This window comes from Oncorhynchus keta, chromosome 23, assembly GCF_023373465.1.
Source record: "Oncorhynchus keta strain PuntledgeMale-10-30-2019 chromosome 23, Oket_V2, whole genome shotgun sequence".
Lineage (NCBI taxonomy): Eukaryota > Metazoa > Chordata > Actinopteri > Salmoniformes > Salmonidae > Oncorhynchus > Oncorhynchus keta.
The window spans coordinates 33,986,322-33,999,454 of NC_068443.1; the positions used below are offsets into that span (position 1 = coordinate 33,986,322).

Below are 13,133 nucleotides of genomic sequence, written 5' to 3' on the forward strand. Positions count from 1 at the left end.
CATAACAAAGTGTAGGAGTGTATTGGGAGGGGATGGATGAGCAGCAAGTGGTGACATTTTTGAATCTCCAAGTCTGCTGCCAAAAAATCCAACAAAACAAACAACCCCCTCACCAAAACAACTTATGGCCCTGTATTCATAAAGAGTCTCCGAGTAGGAGTGCTGATATAAGATCAGTTTAGCATTTTAGGATTATATGGACAGGGGGGGCAACCTATGGGCAGCTGAAATGGGACAGGGCTTTCCATTCTGGCTTCTCAATATTCAAAAGTGGCCAGTGGCCACAGATACTGTATTTATTTACCCATTCCCTATGTCTACCATGAAATTAGAGACATCCAGGGCTCTTTAGTCCAAGGTAGGTAGCCTAAAGTTTAGAGCAAGCAATCTGAGGTTTGCCAGTTTAAATCCTAAATGTGAAGGGTCAAAACTGTACTATGCGCGCTGCACTGCAACTGACCTTGTGCGCCAACCTTTCCATGGGTGTGTCTCAGGGGTTGGGATGACATTGTCCGCAGTGCACGCTGAGAAAGAAACACTCGGAAACTATATACATTCTGACAAGGACATGACCATTGATTTGAACCAAGTGGCTGGTCAAATGCATAATCACAGCTGGAAACACACATCCACACACTCTCTTGCTCTCTCTCTGACACACACAAACACACACACAGTATCATGTGAACGTCGACCCTGAGCCAGCAGTGTCAGAGTGCAGTGACAGCTCCTGGTACACATCCAGCAATAAAGACTTATATTAGTTACTGGGCCAAGTTGCACAAGTTCGCAGCATTAATTGGTGCTCTGGGTCAATATGGAGAACAGCCTCACCATATACAGAACTTGAGTTTCACTGAAGGATTCACTGACTTCCTTCTTATTCTTCATCTACACCAACTTTTGGCTCATGTCCATGTGCAAATAATGAAGGGTAATTTCTGCATCATCCCACTGGTTAACTATTAGGCAGAGTGGGAGAGGGGGGGGTCAAACAGTATGGCTCCACTAGGCCTTTCTGACTATGCAGAATCGTTCGTATATGCTTATCAGCAAAGATATATTGTGATCGATGTCGGGAGTGCTGTATGCATGTTATGATAATGCAAATGCAAGCCATACTGTGTATTCAGCACCAGAGGGGTCTACTACAGAGCAAGATCATGAGTTAGCCAGCTTACTTTGATAAGCAACCATAAATAACTATGGATGTTCTGGTTAAAGCTCAAATGAAATATGAGTTCTTGTTTGTTTAAACAATTAGGCTATGCCCATTTCCAGCTTATTTTTTTCATTTTCTTAAGTAATAGGAGAATATTTAGGCAAGTTAGCTAGTCTCCTTGATGCTGCTTTGTAGTATATCCTTCTGATATTCTTGGCAAATAGATATCAATAACATAGACACCTTACAGCCACGAGTTTGTGGAAAGCATGTTACATGTGATGCACTTCATTGACCTTTTACCCTAACAGTGTTACCTGTCCATTTCTCTCTCAGAAAAATGTGGGACTGTTTGCAGATGAAAGTCCATGGGGAGACACCTGCATGTCCCGTCAGCGAGGACCTGGAGCAAAAGACGGGATTCCCGAAAGTGCGAGCCAAAAGCTCGCCTTTTGCTCGAGTGTAGTGCATGGCTTGTCAACACTGAAACCGGAGTTTGAAACCTCTACATACTTCATGCAAATCACTCTGATTGGCCTGCACTGAACGTATAACTAAATTGCCCCCTTGCCGCTGATGTGGAATACAATCCCCCTAACGGTTAAGGTTAGGATGGAACCAACCAAAATCATTTAATACAAAATACATTTCACCAAAATAAAGGTTTCATAATTATTGTCACTCCTCATTTAGTACTTAGTGCAACCACCTCTGCCTCTCCTTGTATGCATCTGTTTCGACGCTGTACCTGACCAAAACGTTCCATTTGTGTCTCATCTGACCAGAGCACCTTCTACCAGTCATAATTTAAATGACGTTTGGCAAACTCCAAGCGCTTGCGTCTGTGTCTTGGGGTCTGAAAGGGCTTTCTTCTGGCAACCCTTCAAAAGAGCCCGTGGATGTGGCCTGCAATTCCTTCAGTGATTCTTGGGGATGTGGTTGCTTCTCTCACCATCCTCCTCCCTATCCTGGGGTGCAAAATGCATTTGCCTTCTCTGCCCGTGAGGTTTTCAACTGTTCAATATCTTTTTAATGTTTTAATAATTGCCCTGACAGTGCTCAGTGGTATATTCAATCGTTTGTGGATCTTCTTGAAGCCACTACCAGATTTATGAAGGTCTATGACCATCTGTCTCTTTTGAACTGCCTGTTCTTTTGTTTTCTTCATGGTGTTGAATGACAAAGGGATATTGCATGCGTGTTACCTCATTTTTATACACGTGAAACAGTGATGTAATGGCTCAATATAGTTCCTTAAGACTTAGATAAACTTAAATAAGTGGAATTTAATTCCTGTTTTAATTTTGGAATGTTATTTACAATAACCTTTAAGGATGCCATTACTTGTGAAACATTGATTTTGAGGACATTGATTTTTAATTAAATTTTGGTTGGTTCCATCGAAACATTGAAAGTAGAGTATTTCTCACATGTTTGTATTCTGAGTTTCTCTATAATTATATTGTTTATATATTTTTTAAAGTATTGTTTGTGCATTGCCAGTCAGTGGTGCCAGTAATTTTAGAGCCCACTGTATATATACACTACATGACCAAAAGTATGTTGACACTTGCTCCTCGAACATCATGGGCAATCATTTGGAGTTGGTCCCCACTTTGCTGCTAAAACAGTCTCCACTCTTCTGGGAAAGTTTTCCACTAGATGTCAGAACATTGCTGCAGAGACTTGCTTCCATTCAGCCACGAGCATTAGTGAGGTCGGGCATTGATTTTGGGCAATTAGGCCTGGCTCACAGTCGACGTTCCAATTCATCCCAAAGGTGTTCGATGGGGTCGAGGTCAGGGCTCTGTGCAGGCAAGTCAAGTTCTTCCACACCAATCTCAACAAACCATTTCTGTTTAGACCACGCTTTGTGCACGGGGCATTGTCATGCTGAAACAGGAAAGGTCCTTCCCCAAACTGTTGCCACAAAGTTGGAAGCACAGAATCGTCTAGAATGTAATTGTAGGCTGTAGCGTTAAGATTTCCCTTTACTAGAACTAAGGGGCCTGAACCATGAAAACAGCCCCAGACCATTATTCTCCATCCACCAAACTTTACAGTTGGCACTATGTATTGGGGCAGGTAGCGTTCTCCTGGCATCCGCCAAACCCAGATTAGTCCGTCAGACTGCCAGATGGAGAAGTGTGATGCATCACTCCAGAGAATGAGTTTTCGCTGCTTGAGTCCAATGGCGGAAAGCTTTACACCACTCCAGCCGACGCTTGGCATTGCGTATGGTGATCTTATGTTGTCGGCGGCTGCTCTGCCATGGAAACCCATTTCATGAAGCTCCAGACGATTTGGATGAAATTAAATGGATTCATTGGTTATGGGAATCTAGAAATCACCATACAAATACGCCAACATTTATTCATGACAGTCGTATGCAACAAGACCCCATGTTGAACTACTGACTCAGATCATAACTCAACAGATTGATATCTCCCCCACTGTTAAGATTCTTAGCTTACTGCAAAGTTGAGGAACCCTGTGACAGACAAATTCAAACTATGAATAGGGGTCAAAGTTAGATTAGCAATATTGTACATGGTCCCAATCCCAAACTACTTGTTATCTCTCCCTCTAATATCTGACTAGACTACATAGATATTAGTTGTTGTAACAGCTCCCCCTCGCTAACCATCCGCTGGGCTAGATCATACTACCTGGTAGATAGGTGAGTGCAACTGAGTCCTATACTATGAATCAGGTTAGAGGAGTTAGCCAGATAACTTTGGTCAATTCTAAGTTCAACTCGGGATAACCGATACCAGGAAAGCGGCTCACGTTTTAGCCAGGTAAATTTCAAAGGCAACAAACCTTTTAGAACCAACCTTTTCTGGGGCAGGCTAACTCAATCGATCCTTAGTGTCTGAGCCATAACTTGAGTACCAATGAAATTAGATACCCTCCCTCGCGCAAATATTGTGTCATCATCCCTTTCTTTTGAGAAAGACAACTGATTAAATATTTTATTAATCAAATGTTGTGTTAAAAAAAAAATGTAATATTAAAATATCTATCACATTACACATTTAGTAATGACAGCATTTGGTTTCCAAACTGTACGTTTTTCTGCCCGATTGGATTCAAAAATTTGCCAAAGCCACAACTAACCATAGACATAAAATCCATAGGATGGCAGTACCCATTCAAGTCAAGACTGGCAGCCATTGCTAGTGTACCCATGAGTTTAACAGTCAAACTGGCAGGGTTAGAGGTTCAAAAACCCTTCTATGGATTATATGTCTATGGCCACAATGCAACAAGCTGTTCCACAGATAGAAGGAGCGATTGGAGTGGGGAAAAGGTGCTCGTGCATTGATAAGCACACCAAAGATGTCCATAAAATAAAGACGTCACTTCTAAAAGCCTATTTCACACCATAACCTGCTGAATTCACAAGATGACTTTTCTTTCATTGCGCCACAAAATGTAAAATGTGGCACTGACTCGCCGATGGATCGATGTTTCAACATTGTCTCAATGAAGAGTTCAGCGTTCGACTATCCACGTGCGAGGCTGACGAGAAATATCCACCTTCGCAGTACGGATAAAGCCTGAGCTTGAATGTGAAGCAAACTGAAGCTGGCTAGCTTTTAAAAAGCCTGAGTAGATCTAGCTTGCTTTGTACTATAAACTGGGTGGTTTGAGCCCTGAATGCTGACTGGCTGACAGCAGTGGAATATCAGACATATACAACGAGTATGACAAAACATGTATTTTTACTGCTCTAATCACGTTGGTAACCAGTTTATAATACCAATAAGGCACCTCGGGGATATGTGGTATATGGCCAATATACCACGGCTAAGGGCTGTGTCCTGGCACACAGCGTTGTGTCAGACAGAGAACAACTCTTAGCCGTGGTATATTGCCATATATCACAAACCCCCGAGGTGCCTTATTGCTTAAGTATACCACTCTGGTGTCCCAGGTCTGAATTAGTCTCTGATTAGAAGGAGAGGATGAAAAGCAGAAGTGTTTTGGCCCTCCAGGACCAACAATTAACAGCTCTGGGCAAGAAAGAGTGATAATACCACATCCCATTGTTTACACAAGATCATTCAGGTCATTGGGGCGGGGGTACCAAGAAATACCTGAGTGATATTGTAGATTCTAGGGGTCATTTTGGGGTTCTTTGTGGCGATTTTCAATGCATCATCACCAAAACTATACTTCTGAGCTCGTGGTCACAATTTAGACAGATTGCAGATACACAACATGGTAGAAATTGAATAGAACAAACAAGCCAAAGTTCCCATTGTTTTGATGATTATATTTAAGCATCAGCATCTTTTCTTGGAAATGGGGCAGCATATAAAAAAATGAATGAAATAAGAAAAAAAACTAGACTACATGTCAATCGCTACACCATCCCTGTACAGTGCAGGTTGACAGTTAAGGACACCTCACCCCCTCCCCAAAAATCCCCCACCCCCCCTCATTGATTCCCATATTCAAAGTCACCCCCTTTCTCACGGTCACTACTGCAAAAGCTCCTCGCTCAAACAACGCGGAGAAGAGCAAATTTGGGACCCATCGGCGCTCAGGGTCAGAGTTCAAGCCCCTCCTTTACCTGGCTGTAGGTGTCCATGACTCAAAAAAATAAGTATTAACAACTCAGGGGATGTCTGCTAACTCTGATGCCAGCTCTGATCATTATCCGGGCCCTCAGCTTATTTCTAACTGTATCTCTAATGTATTCTACTCCGATTGGTTTATTACCTCAGAATAAAACTAAAATCAGAATAGAATGCCTTCGGTAATTGACGATGAACAAAATGCCCTCTAACAAAGTACACAGCCAGCAGCTTCGTCCCAATTGAATGATGGATAATGGAGTCCATCCACTGTTCCAAAAGAACAAAAAGGTTGCAGTCTGTAACGTCCTCCTGGGGAATTGGTGATATGGGTGTGGCCTGAAGAGATAGAAAAGACAGGGGCTTAGTTCCTCTCCTGCACAAATACAGTCTCTTGTGGACATAGCCCCGCCTCCTGCAGTGTGATGTCATAGTCCAAGTGGGCCAGCTTCCGCCGGGGGAAGTTTGTGACGAGCTCGAAGCGTTCATTGGGGTAACCCTTCGACTGGACGTGTCTCACCAGAGCCTGGATGGGGTGGAGGACACAGAGGAAGAAGGTAAGTAACAAGTCATGGTAACAGCTTCCTAAATAACGGCTTGATAACTACAGTGGCAAGAAAAAGGATGTGAACCCCTTAGAATTACCTGGATTTCTGCATAAATTGGTCATAAAATGTTATCTGATCTTCATCTAAGTCACAACAATAGACAAACACAGTCTGCTTAAACTAATAACACAAACAATTATACCTTTTCATGTCTTTATTGAACATACTGAGTAAACATTCACAGTGCAGGGTGGAAAAAGTATATGAACTCTTGGAATTAATAACTGGTTGACCCTCCTTTGGCCGCAATAACCTCAACCAGATGTTTTCTGTAGTTGCGGATCAGACCTGCACAACGGGTCAGAAGGAATTTTGGACCATTCCTCTTTACAAAACTGTTTCAGTTCAGCAATATTCTTGGGATGTCTGGTGTGAACCGCTCTCTTGAGGTCATGCCACAGCATCTCAATCGGGTTGAGGTCAGGACTCTGACCGGGCCACTCCAGAAGTCGTATTTTCTTCTATTGAAGCCATTCTGTTGATTTACTTCTGTGTTTTGGGTTGTTGTCTTGTTGCATCACCCAACCTCTGTTGAGCTTCAATTGGCCGACAGATAGCCTTCCATTCTTCTGCAAAATGTCTTGATAAACTTGGGAATGTATTTTTCTGTCCATGATAGCAAGCTGTCCAGGCCCTGAGGCAGCAAAGCAGCTTCAAACCATGATGCTCCCTCCACCATACTTTACAGTTGGGATGAGGTTTTGATGGTGGTGTGCTGTGCCTTATTTTCTCCACATGTAGTGTTGTGTGTTCCTTCCAAACAGCTCAACTGTAGTTCCATCTGTCTACAGAATATTTTGCCAGTAGCGCTGTGGAACATCCAGGTGCTCTTTTGCGAACTTGAAACATGCAGCAATATTTTTTGGGGACAGCAGTGGCTTCTTCCGTGTTGTCCTCCCATGAACACCATTCTTATTTAGTGTTTTACCTATCGTAGACTCGTCAACAGAGATGTTAACATGTTCCAGAGATTTCTGTAAGTCTTTAGCTGACACTCTGGGATTCTTCTTAACTTCATTGAGCATTCTGCGCTGTGCTCTTGCAGTCATCTTTGCAGGTCGTCCACTCCTAGGGAGAGTAGCAACAGTGCTGAAATTTCTCATTTTTTTTGTCTATATTGAATACAATACATTTGTGTTATTAGTTCAAGCAAACTGTGCATGTCTATTGTTGTGACTTAGATGAAGATCAGATCAAATTGTATGACCAATTTATGCAGAAGTCCAGGTAATTCCACAGGGTTCACATACTTTTTGTTGCCACAGTAGTTATAGGCATGGAAGATCCTTTATAATGTCCTATATGTTAATGTCCCAGGGAGTTTGGGTCAGTTGCATTTCAACTCAGGATTAATTGAAAATCAATTATTGAACTGAAAACTAACCAGGACGTTCTACGTGGACTTAATTCAGCTCATGAATTGAACCGAAGACCTAACACAAGAGTCCAGTCTCACCATAAGCTTAGCCTTGAACGATAGGGCAATCTGCTCTCTCTGGCCATCTGGATAGCGCAGCATCAGTCTGGCCTTGGGACCTGACGATACAATACAGGAAGAATGCAGTCAGGGTAGAGATGGAGGAAGACATAGTCGTAGATCCACACAATTTACATTTGGTCATTTAGCAAAGGCTCTTATCCAGAGCGATTTACAGGAGCAATTAGGGTTAGGTGTTTTGCTCAAGGGCCCATTGACTGATTTTTCACCTAGTCGAACCAGCAACCTTTTGTTACTGGCCCAATGCTCTTAACTGCTAGGCTACCTGCTAGACTACAATCTCAGAGTAACAGTCACAGCCACACACTTAAACATGATGCGCAATAACACAGTAGTTTTAATACCATTGTCATCAAGGCAGTCGAGGTCGGAAGTTTCCGTCTTAACAGATCTGGAGCTTTGGCCAGCTGAGGTGCGATGGTTCTCCCCAGAACGATGCTCTGAGTCTGGGTCGGCTTGGGAGCGGGCAGGGGTGGCCGCCGGAGGCTCCAAGTGGTTCTTTTTGCTCTCCTCTTTCCTGTGGCTGTTCTCTTTGTGGGGGGACTTCCTGTGACGGGCAGGGGGACTGTCCGGTCGTGGCGGGGGCTGGGGGGCTGCGGCTGCAGAAGTGGGAGGGGCTGGTCCTGGAGGGGTGTGTCCGCCCATGGAGTAGGAGCTGCCCTCCCGGGGTTCTGTTGTCTCGTTGTCTGAGCCGTCAACAGAGATTAGGCCCTCGCTGTCAGAGAAGGGTTCTGCTTCGGAGTCTCCATCCGAGTCTGCATCTGCAGAGTGGGGGGAGTCAGGGAGGTCGGGGGCGGAGGACGACTCATAATGGGTCTCCTGGAGAGAGGCTCGGATGGCTGCCTCCAACTGGCTGTCCTCACTGGCATCTATCAGACTCTCCTGAGAGAGAGATGGGGAGAATAAATCAAACAGAGGTGTGAAAGAGAGATAGAAGTGGTGAAGAGAGAAAGAGTTACAATGTGACTGGAATTAGCAATATGGATCTTATTTAAGAAAACACAAAGAGAAAGCTGAAAAAAGAGAGTAGGAGGTGACTCACAGAGCGGGCGCGTTTGGCAGGTGGCGGGTGGCTGGATGCCGGGCCGTCTAGCTGGCCATGTTCCGTCAGGAAGCCCGTCACCTGTTCAAGAAACGAAGCCACGTCCAACTGGTTCCACTCCACCATCTTCTGACCTGCAGAAAGGTCAAACATTGTCAGTAAGACTTTCCAAAACCTTTTTAGTGTTAGTAACTGATCAAGCACTCAGAAACCCAGAGCAGGCCTCACCAGTCCGGGGGTCCAAAATGGAGATATAGGGAAACTTGTTGAGCTTGTAGAACTGGATATACCTCTGTCCCTCTTCACTGTCGTGGTAAACCTGTCAACGCAAACACACACAGCAGGTCAGCTCCCCTCAACACGCCTCTATGGCACACAGTGTGTGTGTGTGTGTGTGGAAGTGACAGCGTATGTACTGTGTATGCATGACAGACCAACTGGCAGGTGTCTTCACTGACATTTTCAACATGTCCCTGATTGAGTCTGTAATACCAACATGTTTCAAGCAGACCACCATAAATTCATGTTCATACTACCTCAATTGGGCCGACCAACCAGCGCTCCCGCACATTGGCTAACCGGGCTATCTGCATTGTTTCCCACCACCCACCAACCCCTCTTTTACGCTACTGCTACTATCTGTTCATCATATATGCCACTTTGACCATATCTACATGTACATACTACCTCAATCAGCCTGACTAACCGGTGTCTGTATGTAGCCTTGCTACTGTATATAGCCTGTCTTTTTACTGTTGTTTTATTTCTTTACCTACCTATTGTTCACCTAATACCTTTTTTGCACTATTGGTTAGAGCCTGTAAGTAAGCATTTCACTGTAAGGCTGTATTCGGCGCACGTGACAAATAAACTTTGATTTGATTTTATAACAAGGAGAAAAATTGTCACAGTAACCACATTTCCATCCGACCATTTCATGCAGATTAATTACCGGACACATGAATAAAAAAATCACAACCGGGCTGATGGAAACATGAAATGGCGGTACAATTTTATAAATGCCCGACAGACAAAATGTTCGTTCGACATGGTGGAATCTTTTTGTGTCTGTAAAATAAAATGATGAGATAAATGGCGGTGGAAACTACTTTATGCGCAGATATTTATATAATAGCCTTCATATCCAAGTAAACTTGGGAGTCACGCCAAGATATGTTGTGTGGTCCTAATAAGCATGCAGTTTGTTAGGCTACAGATAAGTCATAATGAACTTCAAGGTGGTGAAAGTGCTCGGTAAAAAGCTTGACGCTCATTTCCAATAAATATAGAGGGTCTTAGTCTGGTGATGATCGATGCTTGGCTGCCGTTTTACAACTACAAATAATATTGCTCTTGTCCATAATAATCACATAATGTAAGTAGACTACCCACACAGTAACTGTGAGCTGTTGGCCAGAGCACATGTACCAAGACCAGATTGGGCACATTTGCTATAAAACAGTTTTCATGACAAAACCATCAGTAGAGTTGAAAATGAGCTGAAACCCATTTAACTTGAAATTTTCATTCGGTACATGGGAATATACGTTTTTTTTTAATGTGAACTATATCATCACGCACAACCTTTTATCCTCAAAAAGTCTGATATAAAACATCTCTGGTGGGAAAAATGTTTTATGCAAATTTGATAATATTTGCATGAATATCTGCTGCAAACTGGATGGAAACCTAGCTACTGAAACAAAGTATTTATTTCTGAATGGGAAGGTGACATTTCATGTGTGAGTGTACATTCGTACCTGCCAGAATATGAAGTGCTCCCTGATGATGGTCCGGACCGCGTCGTTGCTCCACACGTCTCTGTTGAGACACTGGCAGGCAAAGTCCTGCACATTCTGGATGTTGATCATCAGCCACTTGTTCTCCAGCTGACCACAGTCCTTCGCCTAGAGAGAGAAAGGAGCCAGATAGCTATTAAGCAATATGGTAATAGCTCCACCTTGCCCTCTGGCAGGCTAGGTGGAATTGTTACCATATTGCTTAGAGGCCTATTCAATCCTTTCAGCTAAGAATGGTTTGGATGAGGGTCGACTGACAGTCCTCCGGGTCAAGGGAGCTTGGGTGTCCAGGGGGAGAGGGATCCTCACCGTCTCAAAGCTGCCTTTGTGCATGAGCTCGACGGGGGGCCGGAACAGATCCGCCAGGGTGCTGAGTTTTTTGTCCGCCGCACTACCGTTCCTCAGCTCCTGCTCCTGGCGGACTTAAAGAGGGCAGAGAAGCCTTTAGCGTATATACCACAACCTGACCAAGATCACAACACAAGTAGTGCTTTGCCAGATGCCTGAAGGCTGGGTGGCACTATTTGATATGCAAACACATACACATGTGGGCAACTTACTGGTTTCTGTTTGGAAGTCCCTAAAACCGTCAAATATGGAGCGGGCAGGTCTTCGTCGCTTTGGCGCTGCGAGAGTGATAGATGTAGAGAGAGTGAGAGACTGTTAGATGGACTGAGACAGAGAGGGGGAGACAGAGGGAGCTTCAAGTTGTAGTGAGGTAGGCTAAATTATGGGGTTGCTCTGCAGTACTGTACCTCCAAACATAGGCTCTGGCTCAACCAGTATGTCCTGCTTCTGAGGGATGGGCGCCCGCACTTCGTCACTGCAAAACAGACAGACAATATTCAACTTTAATTCCAGGAGCGCAGATCTTTTTCTCATGAACGTGCTTTAAATGAAAAACAACAAGACCAGGATTGGCGATCTCTCGAAGTTTGGGTTTGTTTCATTACAGGCCCCATCTCTTATGACCCTGCAGTTGTTGATGTGGTGGAACGGGCCATTGACTTACTCTGCGGGGGGAGCTTTGCTGCTGGATGCCCCTGCTGAACTGGAGCTGGTGCTGGGCTCCTCTGCGATCCCCCCTCCGTCCAGGAACATGGTCACTGCCATTTCTAGATTGTTGTTGCATGCTTCTAGCATATGCTTCCCCACACTCTCTGTGGCACCTGGGGAAATGTAACAAATAGCATGGATGGCACACACCCGTATTACATCTGAAATATATTTTGTTGCATTGAATCATTTCTTAATTGGTTGACATAATCCATGTTATTAAATGTTTCACGAGATCTGTACACCAACTAGGATCAAGCTTTTTAAAAAACGGAGTGATGCGCATGCGCGGTTCTTGTTTGAGCTGAACGCACTGGCAGAAGGATAATGGCACTTTCACTATGTATACGTTTGATCTCCATGCATGGTAATCAAGAACTGTGTGACATGTGCAATTTACAAGCAATCTAAACTTGCATGCAAAAATGTCTGCATATATAGATGGTTAGAGTTTGTCATGTTTACTGCGCATGTCTGTTTCACTTTTCATGTCTTCTCGACAGAACATGATACGATCACACAAAAAATGGGATGATTCGGCCAAATTGCCATCTACATATATATAACATTAAACGTAGCATCGTTAAATTACAATTTTAATGCAAACTTTGTGTAACAGTAACGTTAGCAGAGGGAGGCTGGTGTGGTGCTTCCGTTCCGATCGCTTGAACATGACAGGCGGGAGATGTTTCAGCCATTGTAAGGTGGAGCCTAGGCTAGGTTAGCTCGACAAGAGGAAAATGTTGCACCCAACGTCCATTCCACAGAGATTAGAGGAAATAAGGCGAGTTATTGCACCTCTAGATACTCAAAATGACTTTTGGGGAAACTCTAGAAAGCCATTTTGTGTCAGACATCATCCCAAGACAATTCTAAGTAGTCTTTCCTGGGGGTAATTTTATGGTTAAAAGTTACATGTTCCATTCCGGTGACCACACACTTGACGGTCGTAGCTATCTCCAGTTATTTTTTCCCCTTGTGTGACAAGAGGGGGCAGTAAGTAAGCACTGATGCCCCGTCTGATTTTCCTGCGCAGCGTTCTGTGATGCTGGGGCGACATGATTGTTTTCGGAAGCTAAGTCATGAAAATGTTACATTGTAACAATAAAAGGTAACACATTTTACCTGTAATAGATGTGAACTGTTGTATTAACCCATTCACCCCCGGAGTTGATGCGTCCCCGAGCGCCGCCATCTTACCGCCACCAACAACAACACAAATCATGCGCGTGCGTACTGCCGTTCTGTACTCGCGAGCTTTGCCTGGATGGCTGCGTCACACAGACTTGTGTTGGATTGTGGGTAATGTATTTCATTACCCTATCTCTGGTTTGACTACGTTGGCTGAGTAGCAGGCCGCACCTACCACAGCTCAATAGCCC

The 13,133-nt window shown here is 44.1% G+C and overlaps 1 protein-coding gene across 1 annotated transcript; it reads right to left on the reverse strand.

Moving 5' to 3' along the window:
* Positions 1-4,123: 4,123 nt before the first annotated feature.
* Positions 4,124-13,034, reverse strand: LOC118402195 (UBX domain-containing protein 7-like). Its single transcript, XM_035800205.2, has 11 exons — positions 12,877-13,034; positions 11,708-11,864; positions 11,451-11,518; positions 11,256-11,321; positions 11,005-11,117; positions 10,657-10,803; positions 9,125-9,215; positions 8,897-9,030; positions 8,199-8,736; positions 7,813-7,892; positions 4,124-6,274 (listed from the first exon to the last, which is right to left on the reverse strand). Exons 1-11 carry the CDS (start codon positions 12,974-12,976, stop codon positions 6,113-6,115), a joined length of 1,656 nt encoding a protein of 551 aa, XP_035656098.1. The 5' UTR covers positions 12,977-13,034; the 3' UTR covers positions 4,124-6,112.
* Positions 13,035-13,133: the final 99 nt, after the last annotated feature.